We start from the raw sequence: 19,786 nt of genomic DNA, 5'->3' as shown, positions 1-19,786 counted from the left end.
CTACGTTGTTTCCTGACTCGTCTTGAGTTCACTGTGTAGAGCAGGCTGGCCTCAAGCTTACTCCTGTCTCTCTTTTCTCTCCTAGTACCGCCACACAGAGTGCGGTCTCAAATCAGACTGTTTGGGTGTAAGTCCTGACAGTAAGAGGCTTAGGTGCACTTCACTTGATCTTCGAAAGATTCCAAAAATTTATGGTGTCTCCCTCAGGAAGCAGCCTATGATGGGTTTATTTATACGCTCACTCTCAGGGAATGGGTGACTTGGAACAGTAAAAGTCTTGACAACTAACTATGTCCTGGGAACCAGGATAAGGATAGGCTCCCGGACGTTACCTAGGTAACCAGATTGCTTTGACATCAGTTACTTCCGACATCCAAAGACTAAACAATGACGTCACTTCCTACAAGGCGCGACGGTGCTCTCGGATTGGTCAGTCTTCTTATTTGGGCGGACGTCCCACCCTTCAGCGGCTGCGGCCAGGGTGCAGAAACGATGGCGGCTCTGACCGATGTACAGCGGCTACAGTCCCGAGTGGAGGAGCTGGAGCGCTGGGTGTACGGGCCGGGCGGGACCCGAGGCTCTAGGAAGGTGAGAGGTTCGGTCTATTGATCCGTTTCCGGGACAGGGCTGGACAGGAGCGGGCCACTCGTCCTGCCGTAGGGTCTGATGCTACTACCACTTATGTCCGGTCGTCCTCAGCCCAGCCTTTGAAAGAACAAAGATCTAGAACCTCCTGATACGAATCGGACCCATGGGGTCCGTTCCCGAGGGGATTGGGATGGGGGTGAATACTTAAGCCTTTTTGAGATGGGTTCGGTGACAACTTTCACTAAAACTCCACCCTTGTGCTGACAGGCGTGCTTCGGAGACTAGACACATTTAAAAAACTGATTAATGGGAGTTTCCGTAAGACCTGAAGCCCGCAGTGGAGTGTCGTTCTGGAGCCGTGCAAAATTAACTGCTAAATGAATTGCGCGGGGACAGGAACCCTAGAGGAGGAGAGCACAGGTGGATAAAGGCTCCAAGGGGCGAGCAGTGAGGTCTGAGCAGGCCCAGATAAGGAAGGTTAGTAATTGAGCCCTAGGTGTTCAGATGTGGGCGAACATTGTGTCTGAATTTTGACAAAAACTTAGGTACCCTAAAATCTCTTTTTACGATGAGGAAACCTTTTCCTGGAGTGCTTCCGGGTAGTGTTAGGAATGTTTTGGAGCTAAGAGCATCGAAGGTAATGATATGTCTGTACACTTTTTGTAAAACTGTCACCAGCACATTCTGTTCCAATTTGAGAACCAACTTTTGGAACCATTCTCCCCCTTTGTGTGCCTTCTCTCATGTATCAGTCCCTTAAATACTAGTATTCACTTTTTACAAAAACCTTGAGTGAACTCATTCATTTCCTCAGCCAACCCCTCCAGCTGACTGTTGACTGTTAGAATATTGTACTGAGTACCTAGGCTCATTCACTCCCATTATTTCAGTTACTCATTTCATGTCCTTATGTCTCCAGTGTGTAGCTGTTCCAGACTTTCTGAGAACCTGATTGGTCTTTGTATAGTGGTCTTCTCCACTGGGATGTGCCTTAGACATCTCAAGCTCAAACCCTTAACTCTTAACTGCATCCTGCCTCTGCCTCTAAGCTGATTTTCTTCTGCATTCTCTACGATGGCGGTTGCACTGTATTTGGGTACCTAAAGTTGAGACTGTGCCTTTTATAAGAGAAGGGAGACTTTCAAGGGCTTGAAAGTCTAGAGAGAAATTTCCAGGACTTTTTCTCTCTGTGTTCTCTCTCTCTCTCCTCACCTCTCTCTCTCTCTCCCCTCCTATCTCTCTCTCTCTCCCCTCCTCTCTCTCTCTCTCTCTCTCTCTCTCTCTCTCTTCCCCCTCACTCCTCTCTCTCTCTCTCTCTCTCTCTCTCTCTCTCTCTCTCTCTCTCTCTCTCTCTCTCTCTCTTTGAGACAGTGTTTATTAAGTAGCCTGGGCTGTCCTGGAACTTGTCATGTAGACCAGGATGGCCTCAGAATCACAGAGATCTGCCTGCACCAGCCTCCAGAGTGCTGGGATTAAAGGCATGTGCCACCACATCCGAGTTCTTCTAAGTCTTAAGCCAAGTGGTATAGCTTGGAATTAACCTCTGCTTCCTTCCAGGTAGCTGATGGTCTAGTCAAGGTGCAGGTGGCTTTAGGGAACATTGCCAGTAAGAGGGAGAGGGTGAAGATTCTCTACAAAAAGAGTAAGTATTTCTCTTAGGTGTCTGATTGCACTGCCTCCCGTGTCTGCACTCTTTGAAACCTGTCCCCTCCATTCAGCCAGTATGTCAGCCGAATAGCCCCTTGAAGATTGAAGGCGTATTACTGCTGCTGTGGTAAATTGGGCGTGCTTTCCTGTAGCTAAATCCCAAGCCTATGCCCATTGTCCAGAGTTGTAGGCTGAAATTTTTTTTCTTCAAAGCTTCCCATGGTGGATAGGGTATCCCCTTGAGGAACAGGGTATGATATTTCTCTAGGCAAGTTTGAGAAGGAAATGAATCACTCCAAGCCCCAGTGTTAGTTTAGCTCAACATTTTAAATTATCGAAGCTAGTAACTAATTAGAAATTAGACAAAACCTTAGATTGTCATATGGCACTGAATAGAAAGGTACCTTCTACCTCGATGAGCACAGGTTAGTGGGAATGCTGGGAGTGGGGCAGGGCAGAATGGTGGCAGCACTTGGGTTCCAGACCCCAAAGCATGAAATCAGCCAGCAGATGACGACAACGGAATAATCTGAGGAGTAGAGCAGGGGACCCAGTGGACGCTGCTGATCCGGTACAGTGTGGTCAGCTCATAATTCAAGGGTCTTGAACACCATTTAACAGCACTTATTTAGCGTGTGTGCATGTATGTGTTTGTGTATGTATGGTTAGAGGACAGCCTGTGGGACTCAGTTTTCCTTATATCATGTAGGGTCCCAGGGAGCAAACTCAGGTCATCAGACTTGTGAGGCAATTACTTTACCTGTCCGGCCATTTTGGCAGCCTCCAAACTTCCTTTGTAAAATGAGATTCCATTTCTGACTTTTTTTTTTTTTTCTGTCATGCTACTTTGGTAGTTGAAGACCTGATCAAATACCTGGATCCTGAGTACATTGATCGCATTGCTATACCTGAGGCCTCGAAGTTGCAGTTCATCTTGGCAGGTAATGCTAGACCTAAGTGTGCATGGCCACTGACGATATCCGGTGTGGAGGAGTCAGGACCGTGATGGCCTCCCTCCACTATCTTGCTATACCTTCTTACTCTGGCCTGGCTCCGGACTGAGGCCCAAGGTGGGTCTTGTAGTCAGCCCTGGGCATATTATACCTCTGGGCCAGCTGCGTACCATGGTGCCAGTCATATGGACGCGACTTCAGTGTCCTGTCAGAGGCCCATCCCTGGGATTTTCTTTTAGAATCTTCCCCAGTGCTCACTGGGCAGAGGAACTTCCTGAAGGGAGCAGGCACAAAGAACATTGCCGTTCGAGAGAAGGGAGAATGCTGGCAGGAGGCTCAGCCTTTGTTTTTCACGGTCTGCATCTTTTGTACATTAAAGGCTGTGCTCTGTCTCAGTTCCCCTGAGTGTCGTTTGTACATTCATAGGGAACAGGCTTTAGCCGCTCAGGCTCCTCCTCCACTCAGTTCCCCTGAAGTGAGCCTCCCCGGGTGGGGCAGCCTGGTGCCTCCGCTCACACAGGTGCAGCTCTCTGGCTTCTTTCTTGATCTTTCCCCTTCACTCATTCCAGCCATCTCAGCTCTCAGAGTACGTATGCTGGTCACACATTGATTCTCTTGGCAGGAACTTTGCCCTTAACTGTCCACAACCATGCCAGCAGTATGTGGAATGGTACCGTGGCTCTCCCTATTCTGCCATAACAGAACAGCACCTACCCTCCTGATGTCTACAGTGTCACCCTTACAGACTCACATTACGTGGCCAAAGGAAACATTTGTCAGCAGGTTTTTTTGATTTTTGTTTTGTTTTGTTTTGTCTTTTTAAAAGATTTATTATTGTGTAACCACGTGTACCTGTGTGTTTGAGGAAAGGTATGCACACGACTGGTACCCAGAGGTCAGAGTCATCATATCTCCCTGGAGCTGGGGTTAACAGTAGTTGCAAGCCAGGATGGGTGCTAGAAACTGAACTGGGGTCTCTAGGAGAACAGGCCATCTCTCCACCCCCTCTGCTTGCTTTCTATAGAGAACATACGGCAGACTCCTTCCCTCTTCCCCTTTGTGTTTGCCATTGTGGCAAATCATAAAGATGGTGGCTCTCACTGAAAGCTCAGTCTTTATCTTCTGGGAGAAACCGCTGGCACTTCTGCAATCTAGGCAGAGTCCAGTCTGTCTGTCATTCTGTGGGCAGAGTTTTCTGACCTCCTGAGTCTATTCATTCATCCAGTAGAGACCAAGCTAGGCACAGTAGCCATGTGTCTAGAGTCCTAAGAACTTGGAAGACTGAGGAAGAGGATTACAAGTTCAAGGCTAGCTTGGGTCAACATAACATGATCCTGTCTCAAAAAAGGAGAAGAAAAGAAAAAAATGTAAAGGGAAACAGGAAACATTTATTGATCATACAATGTGAACCAGGCTCTGTCCTGGGCACAAGGCATACAGTGGCGAACCAGAGTCTTTGACCTCATGAACACAATTATGGGTTTATCCTTGCTTTAGGGACCTGAGATTGTAACCTACCTGAGAGAATGATGACTGTGTAACCCTGAGGACTGGGCAGGAGGGGCAGCTCCTGCTGAGAGGGGCTGTCAGAATTCCCACAGGGCTCCTAGATCCATGGCCATAGCTCAAGACACCAAGTTGAAGGACTCTTCCAGCCTCCCTATCCCTGCCTGTGCTCTGCCTTAGGAGGTATGCATCCACTTACACAGACAGCGTATACTCAAATCATCCCTTCCTTTCTGCGTGTCACATCTTCACGGGCATTTCCATCATCTCCTAACCTACCTAGAAGCCCCAGTGTCTTCTCCTTCCTAAGACAAGATCCTAACTCTTTAGCCTTTCCATCTCCTGCACCCCCCTCCCTGCAAGCTCAGTGAATTCTTTCTGACTGGCAAGTATCCCTTCCTCCACTTGTTTGCACACAACAGCCTTGTTCCTGAACACCTTCTCCTCTGTGGATTTTAATACACTGGAACTCCTGCTTCTGTCTACACTGGCCTCTCCCACCCTGTCTCAGCTCCCCTGCCACTTGTACCTGTGCCTCCAAGAGCCAATGAGCAGAACCCGCCTGATACAGTCTGCCACATGTCTTCTCTCTCAGATTGTTCCTGGGGCCCTTGGCTCAGGGAAGCCAAGTCTGAAGTTCTCTGTCTCCTGTGGACTAGGAACACTTGCTAAGTTATTGATGAGAGTGGAAGAGGCGCGTCTGGAGTTAAAACTTGAGGGTGGGGATTTGCAGAGACCGAGATGAGTCAGACAGAGGCATCCAGGAAAGGTGGGGCAGGGTGGTAATGAACACCTAGGGAAGGGGACCAGTGGGATAGGGCTGCTCAGCTCTGGGGCTCAGCCTCCTACCTGCCGGTACATAGCTCCACACACAGGTGGTGGCAATGTCCGTGGCTGCTTCACTGCTGTCATCTTGTCTTTGTGCTTCAGAGGAACAGTTCATCCTCTCCCAGGTGGCACTCTTGGAACAAGTGAACACCTTGGTGCCCATGCTGGACAGCGCTTCTATCAAAGGTACCTGTGGGGTTGCAGTCCACTCATGCTGGGGGGAGGTGGTTGGTGAGACCAAGGCTTCCCTATAGTAATGCTCGATCTGCTCGTTATAGTTCTCCTACCCTGTGGGAACTACCTCACTATGGTCACAATTCCCAAGTCAGCCTGGATCCGGGACCTCTGGCAGCTTGGCCTAAGACACAAGCCCAGCAGCCCCAACCCCAGACACCCTTCTGCGTTCTCCCCGCCCCTTAGCCTTCTGGGTGCTGCAGAGCTCACATTTGATTGTCAGAACTCCTGCCAGGCGTGTGACTTCTTCTTGCTGCACTGCTAAGAGTCCCTGGCCTGGGCCTTGACAAGCAGGCAGTGGCTTTAATTGAATCCAGATATCCATCTTGTCTGTCTCTAGAGGTATTTCTCTAGGCTCCCCCTCCCTTCCCTCATCAGCCACTTGCTTGAGTATCTGACAGCCTAAAGCTGCAGGCATAACATGGCGGGCAAGGCTGTCAGTGTGGGAGGCCAAGGGGCCAGTGTAGGGACCCCGTGTTCATTTCCAGCCCACCTGAGCTCCTATCCATTAGTCTAGGAAGCCATCCCTGCCGGGCTGACAGCAAAGGGGCGGGGCAGTAGTAAGTAAAGTGTCTGTACTTGGCCCTGCTCGTAGCCAGCAACGCTGAGGACTTTAAGGTTCTGCCTTCGGGGCACTTGTTCTACCCACCCCACCCCCACCTCATGGGTCTTGGAGTCAGGCTGGGGTAGGTAGGGAGCCCCCCTCCAGCTACAGCAGTCGGTCGATGAAGCCTGGCGTTTGTTTAGCTTCTCTACTCAATACTCTAATCCTGCGGAAGACCTAATAGACTATTGAGCAGTCCCGGGGGAGGGCACAGCATCATCAGGCGGTGTGCGTTGTGTTTTACAGCCGTTCCTGAGCATGCTGCCCGCCTGCAGCGCTTGGCTCAGATCCACATCCAACAGCAGGTATGGAAGATGAGAGGACTGGAAGGGAAGGCAGACACGATGAGACATCCTGTCAGCTGTGTCCCCTCCCCACTGCCCACTATCACACCCCCTGCTACCCACTGTCACCCTCACTGCCCACTGTCACATCCCCCTTGCACACTATCACACCCCCTGCTACCCACTGTCACCCTCACTGCCCACTGTCACACCCCCTGCTACCCACTGTCACCCTCACTGCCCACTGTCACAACCCCCTTGCACACTTCACATTCCCCACTGCCCACTGTCACACACCCCACCCACCCACTGTCACCCCCCACTGCCACTGTCACATCCCCATTACCCAGTCACACACACACACCCACTGCACAGTGTCACACCCCCACCACCCACTGTCACACACCCCTGCCACCCACTCTCACACATATCCCCACCTCCCACTGTCACCTACCAAGAGACCTAGGCCTTTATGTTGTCTGTGGAGGTATATCTTCTATTTCCAAATGCTCCAGGGAGGGGAAAGGGCTTGCCTAGGGCCACATGCAGGTCTACTGCCTTCCACAATAGAGCTTTTCTGAGGTACTAGAAGGTTGAAGTTGGAAGTTGGAAATAGGCAATCATGCCTGGGCATCTGTTTTTGACTGGGGGGTAAAATATCTTTTCTCAAGTTCAGAGACCTTAGAAATAGAAACTGAGGTGCAGGAGAGGTGGCTCAGTCCTTAAGGTGACCTGCTCTTCTGGCCACCACCAACCAACCTTTGGAACTCTAATTCCAGAGGATCTGATGCCCTCTTCTGGCATCTTTGGGTACTGCACATACACGGTGTGCCCACATACAGGCAAAATACCCATACACATCAAACAAAAATAAATAAACCCTTAAGAAACATAAGGGGCAGGAGGGGAGGGGTGTCAATGTGTGGAAGCAACCCCACCTGTCAGTCCTCAGGCACTGGCCTAGGGTGGAAAGTGCCTGCTTCGTAGCTTGCTCCTTTTACTCTAGGCTATTCAAGCACCGTCTTTTCTAGGTTTGGAGGGATGAGGCCAGAAGTTGGGTGGGACGTGGGGCTTTCCTCAGCTCCAGAGCTATACTTTACTTTACAGGACCAGTGTGTGGAGATCACTGAGGAGTCCAAGGCTCTCCTGGAGGAGTATAACAAGACTGTATCCTTTGTGCTTCGTGCTCCTTTAATGGGTATTCTCTTCCCTACTATTCTCTCATCCCAGTCTCTTCTCCATCCTCCCCCCTCTGGGCACATGCAAAGTCTCCGAGTCTTCCTTCAAACTCCTGTTGTCACCTTGACTTGTCACCAGACAATGCTTCTCTCCAAGCAGTTTGTGCAGTGGGACGAGCTACTCTGCCAGCTAGAGGCTGCCAAGCAAGTGAAGCCAGCAGCAGAATGACAGCTGCTCCCCATGTCCCCACCAGGGGAGGTAGGCAGGCTCCAGGGCCTTCCACCAACCTGTCTTTATAAGGCAGAGACAGCTTTGCCTCTGAATTCAAATACTACCTGTCTGTGTTCAACTGGGGGCTCTGAGGTCAGAGGTCAGCTTTACCTTAGGGTCATGATTTGTACTCCCTGTCAAATGTATTTATTTCAGTGACAATAAACCATAGAGACCACTAAAGCAATGTGTTGGCTTGCTGATACAGGATGGGCTTGGCTGTGAGGATCTGGGTGGTGAAGAGGAGAGCTGCCAACCCCATGGGATGGGACCAGGAGCTATACCCCTGATCTGGTTTGCTGAGAGATAGAGTTCTCTCATCATTTGACTATACAGCGGGGCATTGTATATTTATTTATCTTATATTTGCCAACTACCCTCTAAATATCACATCCTATGGTAAGTAAGGAGGGCATAGGCAGGGACAGCTAATCTCTACACAGGGTTTGGGGAAGACCAGGTAGGCCTGCATGTCAGGTGGTCCTGGAGGAGCAGGAATGGACGTTCAGAGCCAAGGCTGCACTGCCTTGTGTCTACATAATACCAGTAGCCAGAGGAGGAGCCCAAGATGTAAGAAATTTTAGGATCTTGAGAGGAGGAAAATCAGGGTACATTGATGAGAAAACAGGGAGAAACAGTACCGCGCTCCACCCGGTGTATGCTGCCCTCTTGTGGTCTGAGGGAGTGCCTTAGCTCCTTCAACTGCCTGTAGAGTTGCTTCAGCCCAACCTGTAGAGTTGCTGGCATCCAAAATGCAGCGTATCCAAACGGATCTGAAACTGGCAGTCATCCTAAACTATTCTACCCGAATAGTCACCCGCGCGTCCCCAAAACTTCATACAAGTTTCTATCAAGTTTCTACCACCTCTTCTCAATTCTTGCTGTTTCGGTGGTTAACACCTCATTGGACAAATATCGGAGGGCCTATTTTTACCCTGGATACTGGACTAGGCTCTGTGCGCACGCCCCCGTGGCCGAAGCGCTATGATGATGTTGAGTACAGCCCCTTCCCAGGGTCACCAGTATCTGTTGCCCCCACTACCGGATCCGCCATGCTTATAAACCAATCCTCCGTGGCCAATGAGTTATGCACAAGCTATGGCTTAGACCTTACTGAAAACCGCCGGGGTTGATCAGTGTCCCAGGATGAGAACAAAGCTCAGAACTCCGTAACTAAGGGTCTTGCCTGCTTGTACCCACCACGGACGTCGCCTTCGCTGCTGTGCCATCCATCCTTTAAAGGCACAAATCTGCATTCTTCAGGACTCCTCCGATAGCTGTTGCTCTCTCAGGTGGGCCTTCTGCAGGTGCCGGTGTGTACCGCGGACCACTGCGCTGACGCTCGAGGCCGCCCAGGTGACAGCATCAGCTCCTCTGAGTCGAACAGCAACCCGGGTTTCCCTCAGGTCCCGCCCCCTGCGTGCGCGGCCCCGCGGCTCCGCGCGCTCTCGGTCTGCACGCCATCTTGGCTACCCGGTGAGGGTTGAGCGTCTTCTGGCAACGGTGGTAAGAGCCAAATCCCAGGGAGTGGGGACTCAGAGTTAGGGAAAGGGGGATACCTGCTGCCTGGGACAGCGGCCCACGATCGGGGAGTCCGCCAACCGCTCACGAGTGGCCCGAGCAGCTCTCCGGGGAGTCCTCACCCGCGAGTTCCCGAGTGGCCCGGTTCAAGCTAGCCTACTCAGTTAATCTGGGAGTGAGGTCTTCTCTGCCCCCCACACACCGTAGGTGAGACCGATCCTTTCTTTGGGGAGTACTTTGTGAGGGTTCATGGCTGTGCCCCAGGGTCCTTGAAGCCCAGTGAGGAGAACCTGCCTGTTCTTAGAGAGTTGTGGGCCTGGGGTCTGGGACCTAGCCCCGGAGAGCTTGAGATGATGAAGCACAACCCTACCCCAGAGAGCCTAGTTTTTGGGAATTTGTTTTTGTCAATGTTAGAGACTCGTGGATGTATTTAGAAAGGGGTAGATAATTCTCGGCCCCAGCCTTGAAGTGCTGGGGTGAGGGTGTAAAAGCACTCTCCGTGGTGAGGAACAGGACCACATTCTGGAGGGAGTGATGGAGGATGGTCCATGTGATCATGTTCCTGCCACTCATCTGACTCTTTCCCGCAGTGTATATCCAGAGAGTCACCAAAGGCTCGAAAGCAGAATGGAGCACTACCGGAGGGCTGGCTCTGTAGAGCTCCCAGCCTCATCACCAATGCCCCAGCTACCTCCCGACACGCTGGAAATGCGGGTCCGAGATGGGAGCAAAATCCGAAACCTACTAGGGCTGGCACTGGCTCGTTTGGAAGGAGGAAGCACAAGGCACGTGGTGTTCTCAGGCTCCGGCCGGGCCGCTGGAAAGGCCGTCAGCTGTGCAGAGATTGTCAAACGGCGGGTTCCGGGCCTACACCAGCTCACCAAGCTTCGCTTCCTGCAAACTGAGGACAGCTGGGTCCCAACTTCACCGGACACGGGCCTGGACCCCCTCACAGTCCGACGCCATGTGCCTGCAGTGTGGGTACTGCTTAGTCGGGACCCCTTGGACCCCAGTGAATGTGGCTACCAACCCCCAGGTGCACCTCCTGGCCTGGGCTCCATACCTAGTTCCAGCTGTGGTCCCAGACCCCGAAGGAGGGCTCGGGACACCCGGTCCTGACGATCTGCTGGACCTGACTGTACTCTAGACCTGAGTATCTGTGCCTTCTCTAAGAAGTGCTTGTGATTGCTCACCATGCCAGCAGAGTCCACAGAAGAACTTCCCCTCCTCTCTGGAATGAGGGGTGGAACTGTTAAAAGCACTGGTGTGAGCGCAAGGCCCTGGGTTCGGTCCCCAGCTCCGAAAAAAAGAACCAAAAAAAAAAAAAAAAAAAAAAAAGCACTGGTGTGGGTCCGGTCAGTGCTGAGTTAAAGACTGCGTGAGGAGAGCTTACTCTGCCTCTATAGTATGTCTGACTTGCCTTTTCTGACTAGGGAAGGGAAATAAAGGTTGTGCCGCTTTGTTTGGCCTGCGTGTGAGTGGGGCTTGGCTTTATCCCAGGAGCTCCTAGGCTGGAAGCAGGAAGGATACAGAGAGACTGGCAGTGGATGACGGATCTGGTCTCGATGAAAGTTCTAGCAGTAGTAACCTGGATGGCTTCTTGCCGCCTGCTTTAAGCTGGGTTGGGACTCAGCCAGTTGTCCCATCTGTGGCATGCGTATGTTTTAGTGTAGTGGGATCATGAACTCAGCCTTGGCGGTTCAGGGTTTTGATCCTGGTTCTCCTACTCCCAAGTTACTGCTCTGTGGTTTTGGATAAAAGTTCCTTCTCTGGGTCTTAGCGCTCTCATCCAAAAAGTGGGGGGGTGAGGTGCTTACCTCGTTAGAGCTGTGAAGCTTAGAACGAGGTGCACACATCTGCCATTCAGCCTCCACCTGAGCACCCGGTGCTACACAAAAGGAAGCTCAAGCTTACACACGCGCTGTTTCCCTGAGAGCAGACCTCATTCCCACATGTTTCTTCAGATGGCATTCTTGCCTTTTCTCCATTGCTGTTTTTCTCCCTCTCTTTGGCCTTTGATTCCGGTTTCCCACAGGCATCTGAAGTACACTGGGACTGGAAGCAGCCATAGTCTCAGGAATCGATCAACTCCGCTTGCTGCGAATCAAGGTTTTCTCCAGTGTGTCTAGTAATCTGGATGTCCAGTTAGGAGCAAATAAGGTCCGGGCTCTTCTGGATTCAGGCTATAGTAGGACCCAGTGAGTGGAAGGTAGTGCTTCTCTCAGACCAGGGAGGAGAGATTGGGATGATGGAAGAAAAAGTTGGGGGACTAATGGACTTGATATGGGGTGACTTGGATGTGACCGGAAGGTTATCAGGCTGTAGCCTTAACTTTATTTTTTTTTTTTTTTCAGAGCTAAGGACCGAACGCAGGGCCTTGAGCTTGCTAGGCAAGATAGCCTTAACTTTAAACACTGTCCTTTGCTTTCCAATGTAGGCCATTTCGCTCAGTGAGAGGAAGAATTCTGAGGAAGGGACAAGTGGCGAAGAGTCAGATTGGGAGAAGTGAAACAAGCTACTTTAGCAGGCCCTTTAAATACAGAGGGCCCTGAAACATCTAACCACTGCTGGAGACAGTAAAACTACTGTGGTGTCTTACGCTACCAACCGCCTGACCTCCACGCTCTGTTTAGCTAATTCAAGGCTTCCCTCCATGCTCTGTTTAGCTAATTCAAGGCTTCAGCTCCTCAGCTTCTACCTACTGCTGTGTCACTGCTCTGTCACATGTGCCTCTCCATGCCCTTCCCTGAATATCTTGGGTATATTTTGCCATCATCAGTTCTCAGTGCCAAGTCTCCAGAACGTTTGGCCACATTATCTTGTAAATTATTGACGTGTTTTGATCTTGCATCCCATCCCGATCACTGCTTTGGCTAGGTTACCATGTGTAATAAAGACGGTAACGTATGCCCGACCAGTGATTCAGTAGGACGTCTTTGCGAGCTTCAGAAACCAGGAAGGGACTCCCAGATGGGTTGCCTAATTAAAAATCATCTGAGATTTCCAAAATGATTAGAGAGGGAATGTGAAGGGAAACACCTGTGTCAGAAACCCTCGAGAGGACAGAGTCTAGGATACAGGTTCTCCCTAACCTGTGGTCCCTAGCGAGTCTTCCTGGCTCTGACACCTCCCACAGATGAAGCCTTGGATTGAGAATGTCTTCTCGAGGTTAGGAAAACCTGAGTGGAGAGACCTTTCAAGAAGTAGGAGCAGTGGGAGAAAAGCACTTGTTCGATTCCTAGGACCCACTTGGCAGCTCAGGACTGTAACTTCGGTCAACCCTCTTCTGGCCTCGGCAGGCACCAGGCACACATGTGGTTCGCAGACACACATGTAGCAAAACACCGACTTATTTTTAAGTCAGAGCGTGGGTTGGTGAGATGGCTCAGAGGATAAACACTTGCCACCAAGCTTAACCCGAGCTCAATCCCAGAACCAATACGGAAAGAGACAACGGACCTTCATTCACAGTTACACATAGACAATGAATTTTTGAAGTAGGAACAAAGATGGCTTTCTGTATCAGGAGGGGAAGAAAGGAGGACAAGCAAGGGTACGGGTGGTGTGGGGGTGCAGCTGGTGTGGGGGTACAGGTGGTGTGGGGGTGCAGCTGGTGTGGGGGTACAGGTGGTGTGGGGGTGCAGCTGGTGTGGGGGTGCAGCTGGTGTGGGGGTACAGGTGGTGTGGGGGTGCAGCTGGCGTGGGGGTGCAGGTGGCTATGAGAATCCAGAATTCCATGAAGCAGGAAGAAACCGAAGGGATGGAGTTGGGACCCCTGAGACAGTTGTTGCAGTTAAGAGAGGTGACAAGCTCTGGCACCGTGAAGCCGGAAGCCCAGTGCAGGCTGACGACTGTGAACTTAGAATGTCATTAGCAGAAGGTGGGCTCCCGTAGTCTCCATTCTGAGACTGAGACAGGAGCAGCTGAAGACTGAACAGTAACAAGAGTAGGGCGGTGGTGCCCACACCGAGAAGGAAAGTTACAGGGTTCTGTGAGTCCTCACGAGCTATCTGGGGTGGGTGACACAGAAAGCAACAGCGATACGGATGTGTAGTAGCTTCATGGGGCTGTTAGAACAAAGTGTCACGAACGGAGTAGCTTACAACAGCAGATAGTTCCAGAGGCCAGCAGTTCAAAAGGTGTTTCTGGGGCTGGAGAGATGGCTCAGCAGTTAAGAGCACCCGACTACTCTTCCAGAGGTTCTGAGTTCAAGTCCCAGCAACCACATGGTGGCTCACAACCATCTGTAAAGAAATCCGATGCCCTCTTCTGGTGTATCTGAAGACAGCTACAGTGTACTTATATATAATAAATGAATAAATCTTAAAAAAAAGGTGTTTCTGTATATGTTTGTATATTTAGTGGGTCTGCGGGCATGCATGTGCCACAGCTAACAGATGGAGGTCACAGGGCAGCTTGCAAGAACCAGTTCTCTCTGTCTATGAAGCAGGACCTGGGGATCGAACTTCGGCAGCAAGCTTGGCAGCAAGTGCTTTTACCGCAGTCCTGCCCCCTTTTGACATGTGTTTTCACCCTGTGAGTATAATTGGCTTCTTTAAGATAGTATTTTGGGGACCTGGAGAGGAGGCTTCATGGGTAAGAGGACCCAGGTTTGATCCCAAGCAAGCACATAGTGGCTTACAGCCATGTGCTACTCCAGTCCTAGAGGACCCCACACCCTCTTTCTGGCCTCCTGGGGTATCAGGCATGCATGTAGCCCACATATATGCAAGCAAAACATCCACATACATAAAATATAAATGAAATAAAACTTTTATTGTCGGGCTGGAGAGATGGCTCAGAGGTTAAGAGCACTGTCTGCTCATCCAGAGGTCATGAGTTCAATTCCCAGCAACCACATGGTGGCTCACAACCATCTGTAATGAGATCTGGTGCCCTCTTCTGGCCTGCACGTGTACATGCAGGTGCAATGCTGTATACATAATAAATACATCTTAAAAAAAAAAAAGTTTATTGTCTCCTGGTGAGAATGTGGGTACCAAACCAAGAGATATCTGCTTTCTTCACTGAAGTGACCTGAGAGTCTTGAACATGATTTGCACACAGTAGGTGTGTAATAATTGTTCCCATGAAGGGATGACTGTTGAGCCTCTGAGTGTGTGGACACACTTAGATCCCACTCTCATTCCTTGTTCCCTTGACCCTCCATTCTGGATTAGAGGAGAAGATGCAGCTTTGTTCGCAGAATTGCCTAAAAGGACCCTCTTGCTTGCCTGTCCCCTTTTCTCTTTCCATCTTTAGCTTGGGTCTTGGACTCTGGCTTCTGAGCACACTGATGCCCTTACTGCTCCCATTACAATTTTCTTCCTCTAATCTTTGTCCCTTCAAATTCAAGACTATTCAGAAGCAAGACCTGGAAATTTATATCTATAATCCTAATACTGTGGGAGGCTGCCATCATGTAAATACATCTTAGCCCATTCCCAAACCAGTCTGAAACACAGAGACGGTGTCACAAAAAAAAAAAAAAAAAAAAAAAAAAAAGCCAAACACAAAAACTAAACCTATATAAGACACTGGTATTAACCTCAGAGAACTTCTGTCTGACACCACAGGGTGGCAGCATTCACAAAGAGATAGCCCATCTATGCTCTGTAAAATCTATTTTGTGAGAAGCCCCAAGATAGAAGGAAAACGATCTAGTCTGGAAATTTGGTCCTCAATAGACTGAGTGACATCTCGGCTGTTCAGAAGGCAGTTGAGGATGATACGCGGTGCGACAAACCTAGCCACTGTACTTAGAGCCTCCAGTCCCGTGTGAGCTTTGATTTCAGAAGTTCACTTTTCAGGAATGTGATAGGTGCAGTAGGTACACCGACTAAGGAAATAAAGCACTTGGAGACAAGCAAAATCTCAAGGAAAAAAATGAGGTAATGAGTGTGTAAAGCTAAAAGACTAACTGGCCGGGAGAGACCTGGGAAGGACACGGATGGAGGGAAATCATGAGCGGAGACATAGGTGGGCTCAAGCAACATAAACAGAGTCTGGTGACTGAAGGTCGAGGAAGGGCCTCTGAGGAGTGAGTCTCAAGGATGGCTTGGGGTCACACCGTGTACCTGGTCAGGGAGTTTGGACTTTATCGTGAGAGAGATGAGAGGTTCCAGAAGTCTCTGAGAAGGAGCACAAGGTAAAATGGCCGACTATTTAGAGTGAGGACCCTGGGTGCTACAGCTTGCGGAGTAGAGAGAGGGAGCACAGGGTTGAAACAGCAGCGAGGAAGCCAGGAAGAGATCAGCAGGGCAAAATCACCACTAGGGGAATCTTTTCTAGCCCATAAGGGCTGAAAGTGTTCCTAACCCCAGGCTCCCTCTGCCCCACTGTATCCCTCCCTGTACCCTCTGTTCTTTTGAACCCTAGCCTAGCTTTTCTGGTTATTTTGGCTAGAACCAGGGTCTTGGTCAGCGTCTATATTGAGAGATCATGGAAGCAACTAGATTCCTTTCGGCTAGTAGATATCTCGACTGTCAGCTCATCCTGCGTTACGCATTTCTCGGAGACCCCTTCGTGTGTCCTCAATGTGGCTAAGGGGCCTTCAATAAACCGAGCTGGAGCGTTAGTCACTCCCTCACCTTCGACCTCCTCCTACCAGACAGGGTCCACTGATAGTCCTACGTGTGCATGCATATTGATGTCCAGAGGGCCATCCCACCACGAAGAGGGTCACATGCCTAAGAGAGACGCCTGGAAGTGGGAGAATAAAAGGCACAGCTGGAAGTGGGAGTGGGAGTGGGAGTGGGAGTGGGAGTGGGAGTGGGAGGGGGAGGCATGTTGTCTGCCAGAGCTCAGGCTCCGGCTGGAGTAATTGCCGTATACTGCAAGTAGGGGGCACCAGAGTCAGACTTTGGGTAGGAATTGAGGAGTCACCTTCATTCAGTCTCATGAATATGCACAGAACCTGTTGAATTATGCAGATAGAAAGGATGTGACTGTGTATGCAAATTTGGTGCTGCCCTCGCTGTTGCTATGGAAACAGGTGAATAGCAAGGAGGTGCACACCCTGGGGAGACCTGGGTGGAGAGACTGAGACCAGGAGACTGGGCTGGTCCACCTGCTCTTCTCAGTCACGACGTTTTGATCTATTTCTTTGCTTCGTTCTGTTTTTCTCTCTGCTTGGATCTCCATCCACTCCTGTCTCTTCTCTCTCTCTCTCTCTCTCTCTCTCTCTCTCTCTCTCTCTCTCTCTCTCTCTCTGAGTTTCTCTGCCTGTGTTTCTCTGTGCTGTTGTGTCTCTGACAGAAACATCTCATGGCTGGAAGCCTGCCCCTTGTCTGTAATCCCATGGACTCCCCTCTTGCGTCTCCCTGTCACTTCGTCTCACATCTCTGTCCGTGTCTCTGGTTTTTGTTTCTGAATCTCTGAGATCTTTAGTCTCTTCTCAGTTACTCTGGTTCTGTCTTTCTGAACCTCCTGTCCTACGACTTGTCTCTGATGGGAAAGACACAAAGCTGCACATCTGTCCTTGCCTGATACGATGCACCACCCCTGTCCCGGCTGCCCACGTGTTCAAGGGTTCCTAAGCACCCCCCCCGCCCCCAATAAAATCCTGCTTTGAATCTGGTCCCTGTCACAGTATTGACACAAGCTTCCCATGACAAGTCTTGGCTGGCTGCCAGGTGCCAGGTCTTTGGTCCCAGACCCTGTCTGCTGTGGGACTATGTCCCGTATTCCTGCCTCTCTGAGTTTATCTTCCCAGCTCTCCTTGAAGCTGGCGGGCACCTTGAGGCAATGATGTGTTCAGAATAGGAAAATGAGAGAAAAGCCTTAATTAATTTGCCCATCTGGCCCTCTGCCCAAAAGCTGACGTGAGGGGTCTGGCTTAGGCCCAGGTGTGGGGGTGTTTGGGACCAGTTGAGACCTATCCTGGTCCCCAGTAAAGACTCCTTGCTGAGCCACAAGGCTACGAGGCAGCTGCTCGGTGGTCTACCCACACTCCTTCCTGCTATTGCCTCTGCCATCCGGGTCCTTATTCGGGGACCCCCTCCCCCTCAGCTGGGCTCTGTTTGATGAGCACCTATTCTACACCCCCTACCTTTACAGCTCCTCACATCACACAGAAATGAAACCTGGATATTTTGTGCCTCAAACCTAAGCAGGCGGTCTTCGGCCAGATGAAGAAGCCCTCAAGGTTTCCTCTCTCTCTGACCGTCTCAGTTTGGGAAAGTAAACTTAATGCAGGTGCAAATGTCATGGGCTCGAAGGTGAGCAAGATGGAGGCGGAAGGAAGGATCTGGAAGGGGTTGTAGGAGATTGCAGAGTGTTTTGAGTGGAGGTAAGCCACGCTGTGTGAAGGTGGAGGGCTTCCCCCTTTTGGTCTTCGGCTCTGGGCAGGTTGCCTTACCTCCAGGAAGGCACTAGTTGTGGGGGATCTGGCCTGGACCCAGGTGTGGGGGCGGCCGAAACTGTCAGGACAAGTTTCTCTCCTCCAAGAGGTGGTGGGGCCAAAGCCCCCAGCTCTCCTTCCCAGTCGGGAAGGGCCATAGACGTGTATTCCCACCACCAACTGTGATTCACCCATGTTCAGGCCCAGGCGTGATCCTGCTACCAGGTATCCTGTTTGAAGTTTTAAAAGTCTCCCCCCTTGCCCCAGCCTCCCCCTCCCCAGCCGTGCCAAGGGATAGAAAAGAGTCACCTGTGGGTGAAGCCGCAGGTCTGGAGAGCCAAACATAGGAAAAGCAACAGATGGGGAGAGAGATAGAGAGATAGAGACGGTCAGAGACAGAGACGAGATTTAATATAGACAGTGAGAGAACGACCTGACAGAAGAGACCCAGAGACAGGGAGGGCACCTGCTTGGGAACAGGCTTTAGTATCGGCCAAATCTAGTGCTAAGTGCTAAGTGCTTCACTGAATTGCCTCATTTAACTTAATCTTTATAGCAGTCTTAGGAAATAGATGGTGTTGTTATGCTCCCATTTTACTCCTGGGATAATTGAGACTCATTTTGCATAAAGTAATTGAGACATTAACTCACTTGCCCGGGGCCTCAAATCCAGAAAGCTTCGAAGCAGGTATTCGAATCCTTCAGTCTGACTGAGAGCCAAGGAGACAGACACAGAGCCAGAGGTGGGGACAGATAGATTCCCGTACCAACCCTCTTGGGTAATCTGGAAATCTGGGAATCTTCAGGCAACTGTTAGGGGGAGGGTCTTCCCATCAAACTAACAGAAGAAAAACAACTTCTAGGTCTTCTTGTCATCTATGGAGGAAGGAAAGGAAAACTGGAGAGAGTTATCAGAGCTCAGGGTGGGGAGAGAAAGCTCCCACCTCATGGAATTCCTTAGCTGACCCTTCTTTTCCCAAGCTGCTTCTGATTAGCCAGCCAAAGCCTCCTGGTGAGCGGTCACTACCATCCCTACCCCCATCCCCACTCCATCCCCACTTTGAGAATTCTTTCTTCTCCGTGTGTTTATTGAGCACCTGCTAGTTTTAGGGCAGTCCTGCCTCCACCCACCTCTCCTCCCCCCCTTTTCTCCTTCACTGTGGAAAAACCCTTATTGTCTCCCTTCAACCTCCTAGTATAACCTTTGCAACTAGCAATTAAGACTAGAATCTGGGACACTTCAAAATAAGGAAGTTAGCCGAGTATACACCAAGGTTCTTGAAGCACAGAGAAGAGGTCCCCAAGGTCTGGCTTAGGTGTCTCTGGCTGGAGGTCCCTTCTAGTTAGTTTGGAGAAGAGGGTCAGCAGCCCAGCTGGTGGGGGCCTGAGAGAGCCAGGCTGTCAACAACAGGGGGGATTGGGGTGAGAAGAAAACCAGGAGCTATCCTGGGGGAGTCCGGGAGTTGGCGTTATGGTTTCTAATGTCTTAGCCCTGGTTTCAATTACTCGAAAGGTCCCTAGGGTTCTCCCAGGACTGCCTGCAGGCTCCTGAGCTTGAAGAAGGTTCGGGAGCCTCTTGGGAAGACCAAGAAACTAGGGGCTCAGGGGCAGAAGACTACAGCCAGGAGGGAGCCTTTTGCATACTCTTCCACCCCTGTACATGTCTGTGTGAGGCCCCCCCAGACCACACAGGGATCCCAGAAATAGTGGGAAGCTGAGAGAAGCTGTGTACACGGCTGCTTCTGAGCTCCTACACAGGGTCTACCTTGGTCCTGCTGCCTCCACCCAACTCCTGCCACTGACAGCCAAGGCTTGGTGTCACCAAGCTCTT

General features: G+C 50.7%; 2 protein-coding genes across 5 annotated transcripts; both read left to right on the top strand.

The window, feature by feature from the left end:
* The first annotated feature begins 414 nt into the window (after nucleotides 1–414).
* Nucleotides 415–8,423, top strand: Dctn3 (dynactin subunit 3). 2 transcript variants are annotated; one of them, NM_001108659.1, is made up of 7 exons: nucleotides 470–588; nucleotides 2,146–2,230; nucleotides 3,090–3,176; nucleotides 5,625–5,708; nucleotides 6,607–6,665; nucleotides 7,752–7,811; nucleotides 7,962–8,423. In NM_001108659.1, the coding sequence occupies exons 1-7, from the start codon at nucleotides 493–495 to the stop codon at nucleotides 8,049–8,051; spliced, it is 561 nt and encodes a 186-aa protein (NP_001102129.1). In that variant the 5' UTR covers nucleotides 470–492; the 3' UTR covers nucleotides 8,052–8,423. The 2 variants fall into 2 exon arrangements, with proteins under 2 accessions (XP_063143972.1, NP_001102129.1); XM_063287902.1 differs by having other exon boundaries at nucleotides 415–588; nucleotides 7,752–8,276.
* Nucleotides 8,424–9,528: 1,105 nt separating this feature from the next.
* On the top strand, nucleotides 9,529–11,074 carry Rpp25l (ribonuclease P/MRP subunit p25 like). Of its 3 annotated transcripts, none has more exons than XM_006238032.4 (2): nucleotides 9,529–9,817; nucleotides 10,205–11,074. In XM_006238032.4, exon 2 carries the CDS (start codon nucleotides 10,242–10,244, stop codon nucleotides 10,731–10,733), a length of 492 nt encoding a protein of 163 aa, XP_006238094.1. In that variant the 5' UTR covers nucleotides 9,529–9,817; nucleotides 10,205–10,241; the 3' UTR covers nucleotides 10,734–11,074. The 3 variants fall into 3 exon arrangements, with proteins under 3 accessions (XP_006238094.1, XP_006238093.1, NP_001100118.1); XM_006238031.4 differs by having other exon boundaries at nucleotides 9,549–9,821; NM_001106648.2 differs by having other exon boundaries at nucleotides 9,552–9,599; nucleotides 10,205–10,952.
* The last annotated feature ends 8,712 nt before the right edge of the window (nucleotides 11,075–19,786 follow it).

The sequence above is a fragment of the Rattus norvegicus genome, chromosome 5 (genome assembly GCF_036323735.1).
Source record: "Rattus norvegicus strain BN/NHsdMcwi chromosome 5, GRCr8, whole genome shotgun sequence".
Taxonomy (NCBI): Eukaryota; Metazoa; Chordata; class Mammalia; order Rodentia; family Muridae; genus Rattus; species Rattus norvegicus.
The sequence above is the reverse complement of the archived record's forward strand: the minus strand, read 5'-3'. Positions and strand labels throughout refer to the sequence as shown.